This window comes from Musa acuminata, chromosome BXJ1-5 (assembly GCF_036884655.1).
Source record: "Musa acuminata AAA Group cultivar baxijiao chromosome BXJ1-5, Cavendish_Baxijiao_AAA, whole genome shotgun sequence".
NCBI lineage: Eukaryota > Viridiplantae > Streptophyta > Magnoliopsida > Zingiberales > Musaceae > Musa > Musa acuminata.
The window spans coordinates 43,185,960-43,200,371 of record NC_088331.1 but is presented as its reverse complement, the minus strand read 5'-3'; the positions used below and the strand labels follow the sequence as shown (position 1 = coordinate 43,200,371).

Genomic DNA, 14,412 nt, shown 5'->3' with positions numbered 1-14,412 from the left:
ATTTTATGATATTTTTATTAATAAAATTGATGACGTGAGGCGAAATTGATTTCACTTTCATAAATATAAACAATCCAACATAATTTTTAAAAATATAAGAATTAGGATTCCGATGATAACTAATTACATAGATAATCTATAATTAACCCTTTAAATAAAGATATTTTCAAAGACAGAAAAACCCTTTGTTAATTGCATCCATTAATATCCATGAAAGCATCATTAGTAATTATTAACATTGTGATCTTTGACTACCAACTCCTACACCATTTCAAACAGGTAGGTGGAATGTGTGTTATTGCTGAGATCTAATCCATTGTTGAGAGGCAGCAGATTGGCACATCACACCCATTCCAAGTTACTTCCACATCTCACTCAGCTTGGATCATACATACTCTATCACCCCAACCCCACACGACAAGAAATTTTAACACACGCACACACACACCTATGAAGTGCCCAAAGTACCCTTCGTCCCCTCAAAATGTGCAGCTGTTTATAGTAGAAAATATGAGGTTAACATTGTCATTTCATTAGAAAACGCATGCAAGCAAAATGCACTGCACCGTCCACACGTTATCGACCCGTCCTTGGCTTTTTGAACGAGTCAACTCTCTCTCTCTCTCGTTCTCTCTCTCTATACCCGGTCTATCTTGCTGTGTAGAATATACATGTTGGATATCTTAACCAGTTCTTTCTCCCCTTCAGATTGCTCTGTCTTCTCCTTTTGTTGTTCTTTATCTCCTCGCTCTTCTCTCTCTTTCTTCTCTAAATCTATGTACTTTACGCTGTGTTACTAGATCGATCTCTCTCTCTCTCTCTCTCTCAATCTTTCTTGCAGTGCAGTATATACATAGTGTATATATTAACCTGTTGTTTATCCCCTTCACATATATACTTCTGTCTTATCCTTTTGTTCGTCTTCTTCTTCATCTGTTAGAGAGAGACTGAATTAGAGAGGGGAGAAATGGGGGGTTGTATGTCGTGCAGGGGAGCGAGGACGTTCAGCTGCGTGCGGGTGATCCACATGAACGGGTACGTGGAGGATTTCGAGGCACCCGTGACGGTGGGGGAGGTCACGGGGAAGCCGCCGACGCACGTGCTGCTCTCCTCGGCCCACCTCATCGCCTTCGGCTCCAACCTGCTCCGGCCCGACGACTGCCTCGAGCCGGGCCGCCTCTACTTCCTCCTACCCCACGCCGTCTTCCAGTCGGAGTCGTCCCCGGTCGACCTCGCCACCCTGATGACCCGGCTCACCACAGCCGCCAAGAGGGGCGGCGTCGCCGCGCCCCCCGCGGCGCCCCCGCCGCCTCCGAGCGGTCCCGTGTGGCTGGGGCTCGGCCGGGGCAATCCCATGGCGTCGCGAGCCCGGACGTGGCGCCCGGAGCTCGACGCAATTGAGGAGCGCTCCTTCGGTCGGTCCATGGGAAGGGACTCCATGAACAGCAGCATGCGCTCATTCATAGCTCCGGAAACCTGAAACGTGTAGGGTCAGGGGAACGACTGCTCTCTCTCTCTCTCTCTCATCTACTGTGGACTTAAAATGGTCAATTAAGTTTGCGTTCTTCCACCATATGTCAAGGGATGTTAGAGTTTGTTCTTTGTTTTGTCTTTCCAAGATTGAGAGCAGTAGAGAAGAGAGGACACACTGTGGTGAACATGAAATAGAGAAGAAACATGATATTTCCATGCTCCATTTCTTTCTTCTTGATCCTCCAATGGTGATCCCAAAGTTGAAATTTAGATATTGATTGCATCATATGAAAGCTAAGCTAAAGCTCCAACCTTTTGACTTCTTCTTCTATAGAGCTTAGTCAGATACATTTGTCTTCAATTGTGCTCATCTTGTTGGGTGTCACTTTGCTGCTGACTCTGTCAACACAGCAGATTACTATGTATCTGCTTGTCCTCAAGTGTAAGATTTATGAATCAATCTTAGTCTTCTTCTGTGATGTAATTGAGCTGAAGTCAACTACAACAAGAGCTGCTCTAACCTTCCACCACCCAGTAAAAGAAAGTTGTCATGCAATTCTCCAGGAAACAAGCATCACCAAATGGGTCTGGTGTGATCATATATGGCACTTGTGTAAATTAAATGATTCCTTTGCTTGTAGATTTGGTTTCTAAGATTGATTTGTTGGTTTCCTAATGATTGATAAATAGGTCCATCATAATGGACGACTATCAATTAAAGTTGCTTATGTGTTACTTGTCTCCCAAATAGTACCTCAGCTTGCAAATCCTTCAGAGTTAGTAGAATAAGTTATGTGCCATATGGAGCAAATGTGCCAGCACAAGCATAACCCAATCAAATCTCATATGAGTTGTGAGAAAAAGACAGTAACCGATGCTACCTTTAGCCTGCATTACCTCATTCATCAGCACACTGTTAACATGCAGTATTAATTTACAGCCTACTGGTTCGCACTTAATGACCTCAACAGACTCTCCCTATCGCTTGTGCTGAATGATTGTTTTGTGCCATAAAAGTGGTTGGGATGTCTTCACAAGTGGCAGCGGTGGCCTCTACTAAGAAATTGATTTGACCTTTTGTAGAGTCAAACACCAAGAAGCTAATGCATTTATTAAGAGAGATGTAGCAGCAGTACCTGCACCAACAGCAGAAAGAGTTAGTATCAAAAAGTCAATTAGCAGAAGGTCCAAGGTGAAGAATTTGGAAGTGTAAAGCTTCATGTTTATGACTTCAATCTTTAGAAGACTCTTGCATCCATCACCAGTTGTAACTCAATCTTGAAAGCATATGGGTTTGCAGGATGCCAAGTAACAACCATGGGAACTCCTGTTTATAACATAAATCAGCACATCTTGTTTCTGTCAGGCAAACAAAGATTACAAGAGCTGATCATTTTCTAATTTAACAAGCAGTAAAAGATCTAATGTCAAGCTGCAAACAGCCAGAAGAAATAGCCTATTCTTGAAATTCATGTCTATGAATGATGAAGTCCTCTATCCTGAGACAAGGTGTAATCCAACAGAAAGTGTAATCTGGGAGTTGAAGCAAAATAATTCTATCCGAGCCTATTGGATCACTTGGTCAAGAGATAAATCTTTCTTGAGTCATTAAGGTCTAACTTTCATGATCCTCCTATAGATGGTTTATTGAAAAACTCTAGCCCTGTTTGTATTCAATAATGTCCTATTTATTCTGAAAGGAAAAAGTCCATAAAGCATAGTTGAAGAAGCCTCCATATTACACTTATTTTGTAACCTCAATAGGTTACAGAAGATTAAATGCTTAAATGATGAAATATTCTTTTTAGATATTTTGTTAATATGAGATGTTGAGTTTACTAGTTGTCATATCCAAGATGACAACTTTGATAGTCATATTCTCATTGGTATTTGGGGTATAGAGTGTGATTGATTCTTCTCTCTTTTATTTATGTTTTGTTTCAGGAGTTTAAGAGAGGACCATGAGGATTCTCAAATATGTAAGGCTTAAAACCTTTCAGATGTGAATGTCTTATTCGCTTCGCACAATTAATGTCTTTGAACAACTAAGAATTTCATTCTTGGTTGGAGGTCTTGTCTTTATACTCGATATATGCCCGCGATATTGTTTCAGGTGCTTTTGTCAAGGAAGATTTGAATGATCAAATTCGACTTAAGTGAGTGCCTCTATTGAAAAACAAATAGAATTGAATTTACAAATATTACCTTTGACCTTTCATCTTATATTACACCAAGGAGAAAACTCCCCCTAACAACACCTCATGTCTAAGGACACTCACTAACAGCCCTTAGCACTAGCATTGATAATCGAATGACAACAACTAAACCTACATGGGACTCAAAAAAGCTATCCTTGAAAGTGACCCTTAAACACCATTCCTAGCTACTCTATATTGAGATAAAGAAAGAGATTATTCCACCATTTAAGGTTTCGCTTGTCAAATCTTGATTGATCAAAGATAGTGACCATCTCAAGAGTCTACTATTCTTCGAAAGAAAATTGTGTTGTTACATGCATTACATTACTCAACAAGACGGATGAACTCTTCAAGAACCTACATCGATTGACCGAAGTTTGTCAAACCCCAATACATGATTCATGGCCCAAGGTATATATTGATAGGCTTTACAACTCAACTACCTCGCTTACAACTCCATTAGTGGAAAGATTAATTTTAGACACTACACAATTAGTGCTTCAAAATAAACTAGAACATGTATCACCGCTTTAACTAAAGTGAGATCATTGGATACTACTTGACTTAACAAACAAGGAACAATGAGTATAAAACATGGTCGCTAGTCAAATATGTCAAAAAGAAGAATTAAGGCCACTAACACCAGTAGCAATTATAAATTACTTTTCAACAGTTTATTGGGATGAGAAATGGAAATTACTGCAAAATGATAAAGAACTTAACAAATTGTTTGGCATAATGCATAATGCTGGAAATTATTTCCCAACAATCAAACGATAATTGACTGCATAGCTAATAGAGAGAGCTCTTCAATGTTCTTCATAGCAACACCTGATATGGCTTGAGAGCACGAAGAGCTGGGAGTAGCATAGCTTCAAACTCTGTGATATCCATCATGGAAGAGTTTTGTGGCTAAAAGTTATCGTAATAAGCTAGTCAAAGATTTCAAAATCATTTTAGCTACTCATGATAAATGGAACTCAAGACAGGAAAATACTTACTATTATAATTGGTAAATATTTTTTAATTCCTTAGTCGAAATTATATTTTTTGGAGGATATGTTACTTGGAAGAAAAGAATTTAAGTTTGGAAAGAGTTCAAAAGAAAATTTTAAAATTCAATGGTTGATTGATCTATAAGTACTCTGAGCATCTTAAAATTTTAGTATCGATGTGAAGTTAAAGAAACACATTTTATATACTCTTAAGGTATTTTTCTAATAGATTAAGTGGTCATGATTTTTTATCATATGGTGTACAAGGAACATTAGAGCTTGATTTGAGTTAACTCAAAATGGAATTTTCTTCCTATTTGTATTTTATCATTCTGGCAATAAAATATTTGAGTATTTCTGCACAGATGTAGGCAAAAGTTATCAAACCATATAAATCTTGTCTCCACTGTATATGCATTTTCATTGTTTCTTGATATAAGAATCCTATTCCCCAAGCTCAACTTGGTAGTATATCTCAATGGTTTGGAAGTTTGGGAAAGATTTTGCTGAAATAAACTTGGAGAAATCAGGAGTTGTAATTCCTATTTAGTGAGCAGGAGGATAGATACAAAAGACAAACATAGTTGTGGTTGCTTTGAGGAGTCTTAGCATTATTCTAGTTATATTTATTCTCAAACTTGTTACTTGAATGGGATATATTTATGGTTGTTATGTATAGCAAATGAGCATAGAGGGTGTATGTACCCAGTGCATAAGGCTTCCATTAATGCAGGATCTGGAAAGAATCAATATACATAGTCTTACCTCTAAATATGAAAAGGTTATTTCCGTGACTTAAACCCTAATCTCTCAAGGTGCAAAGAAGCAACTTACTGTTGTACCAGTACCCACCCTCTAATGTTGCAAAGGAGCAACCTTATGGATAGCAAATACTTGAAAGAAAATATTCAATTTCAAAATGATCTTTGAAATTGATAAGATCCATCACAAGCAACTAAGCGAGAAGGAGATGAGCTGAACTCTTCGATCCATCCAAATTGATAAGATCCTTCTTAGAGGGGAGGAAGAAGCAAGGTATCAAGAAGACTCCTCAAAGGGGAGGAAGAAGGAAGGGAAGTTTGTTCTTAAGCATTGGACCTCAAAGGTTTGCTTGCTATATACTTCCCCCAAAGAGCTCCCATAAGTGGGACTCATTATCTTCAATTTGTTCGAAGATTCAAAAGTACATGTGGCTCTCATAAGTCATAAGTCGGATCGACTCTCCTAGTTAGTTGGTAAAGCCCTTGATGTTGATAATAAGGTACAGGGATCAAATCTGTCTTTGCAACTTATTCTGTGCAAAAGAGAAATAATATAGAGCAAGTCACAAGAATATAGTCTATACTCGACCTGATAGATTTGGAACATCTTGATATTGTACTCTTCCATACACAACAGTTTCACTAATCAACAATACTTCCAAGTACTCATGATGCCATCAACAATCCTTCATAGCAAAGTGGGCTTTCTTCTAGCCATTAGGTAGAAGGAAAAATTGATCATGGCATTTGATGAAAGATGGACTCTGTCCACCATACAGGAGAAGAAGAAAAAGAAAACAAGCACAACAAAAAGTGAAAACAACTCCTGTCCAGGCTAACTCTGTTTAGATACTGTCATCTACATATAAACCCATCGGAGACTGACCGATGTAACAAAGATATCAACTGAACAAATACTGGGTATTTTGATCATTTAAAGCCTCCATACAAGCCTAATGACACCAAGGGTCACACTGTATCATGTTTGGTACAAGTTACATGCAAAATTTAACACTGTACACATGATGTTTAGCAAATTTGATTCAACCCAAAGCATTTTCCAAGAAGACTTGCCCAATCATGAGCTGAAAATTCTTGCCATGTCGATCCGACAAATGGAAAGATACCCAGTAGATCCCAGGTATGATTACCCACCAAATTGTGACCGGTCGATCAAACACCAAATTTGTATTTTCCTTTGGTAGATTACCTGATAGATATCGAAGTGTGATGGCTGAAAAAGACTTGTCTAAGATAGCTTGGTAAAGTTGTCATGATCAATTTTGTTCTTAATTCCTTTCCTACTTATATTCTTTTAAATAATTGGGTATCTTACAAAATTATTAGGAAGATGGTTGGTTGCCAAGGGAGTTCTATTGGAATGAAAATGATTTTAAAAAAGAAATATGATATTATTAGTTAGGATATGTAACTATTTGGGAGGCTTAGGAATCCAAGATATAATTACCATTAAAACTGCAATATGATTCTCCAAATGATATCTTCTTTTATTGTGTCTATGCTCAAATACTCTGGAAACGTTTTAGAAAAAATTTGAACCTTAATCTTCCTTAATTTATGTTCTTTGACAATTGGAGTGAGAGGGTCTAGCTTTGACAATTAGAGACTTCTTAAAAATTTACTTTGGGTTTTATGGCTCAAAAAAAATAATTATCAATATCCCGACCACCAAATCAAATTTTCTCCATATTATGCAAAACAATTGCAGTGACTAATGTTGATAACTCACTTAATCCTATGTCTCATACTTAGTGCATGTAGCTCCCATCAATCTAGGGTCTAGGAAATGGTTAATGTATGCAACCTTCTAAATATAGAGACTGTTTCCGTAACTCAGATTATGATCTCCCAAATGAACGAAACTACCGTTATACTAAAGCCCACACTCTTGAATGATATAATATTGTTTCGAAAAAAGTTCTTGGATGCAGAGGATATAAAATGGAGGTAAAATGAAGAATAAGAAGATGGTAAGATAACCCTTGTGATTGTATTTTAATTATATTATAGAAGTATATTGCATATTAAAATTATTATCAATGGGGATTCTTATAAAATAGTTCTACCATTCAATCATAGCACAGTTATGATAGCACAACCGTCCAACTGAAGCATTAATGGGCTCACTTAATGACATTTAAGAGACATCATCCAAATGCCCGATCATTTTGTAGGTGCGTTGTATATAAGGTGCATATACGGAGTCCTCTGGGTAATACACTAATTCCTCATTTTTGCTCTTTGAATTAAACAACTATAAACACCAAAATCATATTGTTTTTCGGAACAGAATTCAATGTTCAGCATGGATGGAGTGGAAATAAAATGAATCTGGACAATGAACTTGTATGGAGTCCCATCACAAATCATTCATGAACTCTATAGCCCAAGCTATTGATAAGGTTTATTATAAATATATTAACCTGTCACATCAATGATTTACAATGTTGATTGTCATCTGCATGACAGTAAACTTCACTTGGAAAAAAAATTGTAAACTTGAAAAGCAAAATTGACTATCAAACAATAGATATTAACCTTTATGATTAAAAATCCAAAAAATTCTAAAGATGGATGCCACATATAAGATTTTATGATCAAAATTATTCGTAAGTTGATCCAATAATTTTTTCATCTTTTTTCTTTTAATTTATTTTAGTTGAATTGTACTTATGGAAGTTTTAGTTGATAGAAAATTTGCTAGCAAAGCTCATCTTTTTTATGGAAGCATTCATAATTTTACATATGTTTTTGGTGGAGAAACCTAGGAAAGAAAATCATACATAAGGCAAATACTCAAAAAATCTGATTCCTATATTTTTCTAATTATGTAAAATAGTTAATAAGTAGTCTAATGCTTTCCATGACTTGTAATTCTATTCTTTTTTTACAGAATTATTACAAATCATCCAAAATTTATGAGTACTTTTTTTGTGAATATTGACCATGTGATTTTGGTTTTGGATTTTCCTGGTTTTGTTATAAGCAAATAAAGTTTCTAAGACTGAGAAAGATTCTTGTTTGCTTTGCCCAATAACCTCTCCCTATTTTGACTTTTAAGGTTCAAGAAAAAGACATGCACCTGGCATATATTGCAACAGGAAGATAATGTAGGTGGTTTCCACCCATCCCAACACTAAATAGAAGCATTACTGATAAATGTTACAATAAAATAAGTGCCACATATATCAAGATATAAGATTCAAAATTCCTTATTTGATGAACACTACTGTATTAAAAAAGAAAATCCATGATTCTACTTAATTAGAGCTGTCAATTTTTAATCTGAATCCACCAGTTTATTTGCTGGATTCATGTTAATACTTCTTAAGCATTAGAAAAAAATGAAAAATTGCAACACTGCTCTTGGAAACCTAAGGTCAAATCCAGTAGGGATGACCAAATTAATTGGATGGCAGAAAAGGACAGGCAACCATGCAAAAACAGTGGGCAAGTTGTGAAACTTGTCAAGACCTACACCTACTTATCCATTGTCATCAAACTTTTTAAAGGGGCTGTCCATGATTTCCTGTGTTTTCTGGCACTAGGTTGGCAAGGTTTTGATGTCATATGGGCCCAGCATTGTATGAATCTTCCAGGGGACAAGACACTAATTGGAAGGTCTCAACAAGATAAACATGTTTTCATTGACTGGGAAGACTGCAAAGATAACTTTTCTTTTAGTAGGTGAGATGAGACAAGTGCAAAACACAAGAAGGAACTGCAGCCAGAATAGCATTAATTAAATAGAAGCAAATTGACATAGACATGCAATATCTCATTGAAAGTGACACTAACATTAGAAAGAAGAAATGAGACCTCTTAGACGTCTGTTATTGAGCTCCATCCAACAAAAATAAATTGCAGCAGCAACCAGAACAGTTCATTTGAATCCATTCCCTGCCTGTGAAGTTGAAACCATTTGATCTCTTGTTTCTTTGTAAACCTGCAGCAGCAATCATACAGTTACACAGCACATTGTAAACAACTACAGCAGCAATCAGAAACGAGGTGCAGTATCTGTGAATACCTTCCCTGCCTATGAGGTTGAAACCATTCGACCTCTCGTTCCAGAGTGGGTCATGCCCTGGTGATGCCACAGTGCAGAATTGTTTCTCCCATATGCATTTGATCAGCTCTTGCATAAAACACACAGGTGGAATACTTTTCCATGCATCTGCAATCATAATCCATGGAGAACTTGTGGAAACAAGAGTAGCTTTGTCGCTCTGCTGCAAGTGCATGGAAGACTGTTTTGCTTCCTCCCAAGTGCATGCAATGACTGGGCCACCCAGCAGAAGCCAAAGACCATCTTGGGTCCATAAGGAGATGCCTGACTCTATCTTGTAATTATACTATTTCAGCTTTCTTCCGCAATAATCTCAACCTTAGTCAATAACACAGTTGTCAATACCCTAACAAAGTCATGATATCCACCCATAAAGCACTGTATTCTGGTCATTTTGAACAGAAAAAAATAAATAAGTTATACAAACAAGAACCACAACAGTAGCAAAGAATTAGTATCTTATTGTGTTGCTGGTAAAGAATTATTATCTTCAAAATCACTACAGTCATATTAGGTATTTCATGTTTTGTTCTTTAATTTTCTACAAGACTTGCCATGCATTACCTTGGCATGCTCCATGAATAATTATAACATTCTTTCTCCTAGTATGACTTTGAAAATATATACTATCGAGCTGATAGCTGATATATACTATTATATCTTTTATAGAACTCAACGGCAAGTAATGATCTATGTAGCTGATCTCAGATAAAATATATATGCACTTCTATGCTGATAGTTGACATTTATATTTTTCTTACACAAGCATAGTGGTGATGAGATTTATGTAATTGATCCTAAATTGCTGGAACATTGGGCATTATGGTTGGTTGTGGCAGAAGTCTTTTTAATCCTAAAAAGTATAAAATTATCCATCCTTACCGAGATCAAAGGCCAATCAAAATAATGGGAAAATTACATGCATGAGCTGATATGAATTTTTTTTTTGTGACATTTCTTTATGGTTATGTAGCATTACCTCGTCACTTTAATGATCGATTGAATTTATTAACAATGGAAGTAATCAAAGTTCTTGAGGATCCATCAGTCCAAATGAGAAATTAAAAGCATAAAAAACAATGCTCAAGTTCGCTATGACACTATTAGGCCGTCCATTTGTATTGCCATTAATATATATATATATATATATATATATATAGGAATTTGTTCCTCGTCTAGAAAAGGCAAGTGGGCATTGGCATTTCCTCTACAGTCATCATCATGCAAGACCCACAACCACCCACCAGAATTAATATATAATTCATGACAGAAAAAGACACTTACTAGTGGGCATGAACTATGCATATAGATCAAGTTGGAAAATTGTGAGCACGGGAATACATCTTTCTACACTTCGATGTCTTCATTTGGTTGGCACAAGTCAAATTTAGATAGTACACTACAATATCTATGTCAAATCTACCAATTGAAATCCAATTAGTTTTGGCAAAGTAATCAAAGCTTCTTCCACTATCCATGTAGTAGTCAGGTAGGTCAAGTCCCACTAATAGAATGGTCACCTCAACCATTGCATGTGCTACTGTATTCTCCATTTCAAGTATTTTATCCAAAGAGTTTCATCGTAAAAGGTTTCACAAACATTTGTAGTTTATATCAAGTAATTGTCAAGGAATCCTTTCGAACCCAAATTACTCATGCCAATAATTTTCTTTCTTGTTCCTAAGAGTATCTTTTTTTCTTAAAATGTTTTACACCATATATATGTGAATAAATCCAGACTGCTAGATTGCACACAATCATTAAACCATCAAGTGTCTCCTCAGAGTAGAAAATAAATGTGATTCTTTCAGCATACACAAGTTCTCATGATTCTATGGAGTGATCCTCCATTCTTTATACAGGTCCTATTGTAGAACTGTAAGATCTTAATAGACTCCCTCTTTTAGAAAAAATGATTATTTGTTTTTCCTTTGTCAGGCACACACAGAAACCTGATTCCAATAATATCTCAAATGTAATTTTTTTCACCAGCAAAATTTAAATATATAACCCTCCAGCAACAAAGAAATTGTGTAGCCAGCTAGTGACAAATTAAACCACTAAATCACTTCAACCTTGAGATGCATGTCAATTATCTGCACAGTGAGATAGCGCGGGTTGATCTGCCACCATTTAAGTCCTCTATTACCAGATTCTTAATTGTGGTTCCTACTTCAACTTCCAATCTCACCCACTCACTCGAACAAAGAAAAATAAAAATGCCGCCATCAAACCGTACCCTCTTCAGCCACCATCAAACCGTACCCTCATCACAGGCTCCCACTTACACCCCACCGCACCAGATTCGGTCAAAATTTTCTCGGATTTCTTTGGGGAACATGGAAATATTGTACATAAATATATCACAGGAAAAGAAGGAAGTAAAAGAAGATGCATATGGAATGAGCGGTCGTGATTGGAACTTGGAATTAGGTGGACGACCTTAGATGGCGGCGGCACTGTGGCGGTGCTCTCCCTCGTAGGTCACGATCAGCATCGAGGGGTCGTCCGGCGCCCGCTCCACGTGCTTCCTTGCCGGGCAACCCCGCAGGGTGCTGCACTTGTAGTAACTCCTGCAACACCATAAAGGAGAAGAGGGCGTTAGATCAATCTGGGGCCGTTGGTTCGAGATCGGACGTGCGGAGAACGAGTCCTTGCCTGGGGTAAGGTGATCCCTTGATGGGCTTCTGCCCGTACTTTCGCCACGAATACTCGTCGGCCGGGATATCGGCCGCCTTCAAGCCCACCGCCGGCACCCGTATCGTCCGCTTAACCCGCGGCTTCCTGCTCATGCACGAGACTGGTGATTTAGTTTGGGGCACAACCGCGGCGTAGGTTAGCTAGAGCGCTGATCCAGGCGCACGAGTTGCTACCATAAGCAGGTAGCGGATCTGCTCGATTACCTTCTCTTGGAGCAGTGGCAGCGAGTACCCGGGACGGCGTTCTTGCCGGCGACGTGACCCGAGTGGGCATGAGAGTGCTCATGCCGCCGCCGCTTAGGCGCGGACGAGAGGGGCGGCCTGCTGGCGGAGGCGGCGGCGGGCAGCGGGAGGAGGAGGGAGGACAGCGCGAGGTTGCCGTTCGACACGCTGCAGTCTCGGGTGACGGACGACACGAACGAGGACGTCATCGGCATTGAGATGCTGAAGTACTCCTTGCCATATCGAGTGGGCGGGGGCAGCTCGCCAGCCGCAGCGGTGGAGACTGGCCTGGTGAAGTCGAGGGTCAGCGTCGTCTTGGGAGGCGGCGGGAGCGGGTGGTGAGGGTGGATGACGCGCAGCGGTATCGGCGCGAGGGTAAGACTCTTCACGGCGGCTGGCAACGACGGCTCGGCCAGAGGAAGCGGCGCCACTGGGCCGCGGCGGAACCGGGCGTGGCCAGTGCCGTCGATGATGGCGATGACCTTCTTGAACTTGGAAATAGCGAAATCGGCGATCTCGTGGCAGTCCAGCTGCTGCTGGCAGTGGGGGTTTGAGAGGTGACGGATGAGGTGCTCCATTGAGCGAAGCCCCGCGGCGGTCGCCTCCTGGATGGCGATCCGGTCGTCCATCTTTGTGTACCCCACCAGATCAACGGCCATCACTCGCAGATAAGTAAGCGAACATCAGAATAGAAAAACACAGCCGAAGCGAGCGAACGAAGGAGAAGAGCGGGACATTTTATAGTGGGTGAGAGGAGGAAGACAGAGACCGTTAAGATTCGTGTCAACGGTGGCCATCCATCCATACGTCCATCCGACGGCTAAGATCGCTCGTTTTCTCTTCCGTTGAGACCGAAACTCGCAGCAACACTCTCGTCAACCCCGACAAATCTCCTACCTCAGTTGCTGTTAAATAGAAACGGTAGACCTGATGGGGGACCCACCTTTAGACAGAGGTACGTGCGACGGTGGATTCTTGTCTTTCGTGTTTAAAAAACGAAGAAAATACAAAAGAAAAAGAATAAATTAAAATAGGCAATATATTCTTTCATTGTCATCCCCTCTTCTACCTGTTAGGTGATTGGGTAGTAGTTGGGGCTTGCCTGCAGAGCTCTCGTTCTCCAATAAAAAGGCAGGTAGACATCGCGTGTGTGATTTTTAAGTAAGAAAAGCAATTGCGAGTAATAAAAGCCGCAGTGGTACATCGACGTCAGTCCTTTCACCAATCACGAGGTTTCAAAACGCTATCAGCCGTTCGATGAGTAGACTTTGTCTGACTTCCTTTTTGCTGATCCGTATGCTCTTATTCAACTTCTCAATAAATTATAATAAACCTACAAAATATTTAAAAAATAAAAAAAATCATGCAGATTGTAATCCAGATGATGTATTCAATTTATTTATGTTAAATAAAAGAAATTGTACACATGGGATTTGAATAGCTAATATTGAATGGCTTGACTTAACCTTGATTGAGATCTAACCAAAAGCAATGCATGGAACATGCAATCACCTTATAAGCAATAATTCACTTAAAATGTCATCATGGTCTGAACATCTTATCATGCACAAATGAAATTATCATGTTATGCAGTACAAAATGGTACCGTTTGATATTGACGATGCGTATCAGTTTGATAATATATCGGTACGCGGATCGCTCAATATCGGATGGAACGTGCAATAGTATTATAGTGCTACAGAACTATAGTAGCAGTGTTACGGTATTACAGTAAAAATATATATATATATATAATTATTCGGTATGTCCTTATGTACCATTTGATACGTCGGTATTATACCGTACCGAGTCAACATCGAAATATCAGTACGATACGATATTGTATACTTTAAAAATTACATTAGAATTCTAAAAGACTTTATTCCATATTTGAAATAGCTTTTTTTTTAACATAATTCTATTTTATTAATTCAAATATGCAATTTGGAAATTCCAAGGGAGGGAGTTATTTTA

General features: G+C 38.7%; 2 protein-coding genes across 5 annotated transcripts; one reads left to right on the top strand and one right to left on the bottom strand.

Annotated features, from left to right (window-relative positions):
- Positions 1-670: 670 nt before the first annotated feature.
- On the top strand, positions 671-1,696 carry LOC103985549 (uncharacterized). The gene has a single exon (XM_009403280.3). It carries the CDS (start codon positions 968-970, stop codon positions 1,478-1,480), a length of 513 nt encoding a protein of 170 aa, XP_009401555.1. The 5' UTR covers positions 671-967; the 3' UTR covers positions 1,481-1,696.
- A 640-nt stretch (positions 1,697-2,336) lies between these two features.
- LOC135674411 (probable WRKY transcription factor 11) lies at positions 2,337-13,305 on the bottom strand. Of its 4 annotated transcripts, none has more exons than XR_010513611.1 (6): positions 12,421-13,305; positions 12,176-12,301; positions 11,960-12,090; positions 9,479-9,902; positions 9,268-9,394; positions 2,337-2,800 (listed from the first exon to the last, which is right to left on the bottom strand). XR_010513611.1 is itself a non-coding variant. In XM_065184228.1 (3 exons), the coding sequence occupies exons 1-3, from the start codon at positions 13,095-13,097 to the stop codon at positions 11,961-11,963; spliced, it is 933 nt and encodes a 310-aa protein (XP_065040300.1). In that variant the 5' UTR covers positions 13,098-13,305; the 3' UTR covers positions 9,927-11,960. The 4 variants fall into 4 exon arrangements, 1 of the variants encoding a protein (XP_065040300.1); XR_010513613.1 differs by having other exon boundaries at positions 2,337-2,609; XR_010513612.1 differs by lacking the exon at positions 2,337-2,800 and having other exon boundaries at positions 8,017-9,394; positions 9,479-9,835.
- Positions 13,306-14,412: the final 1,107 nt, after the last annotated feature.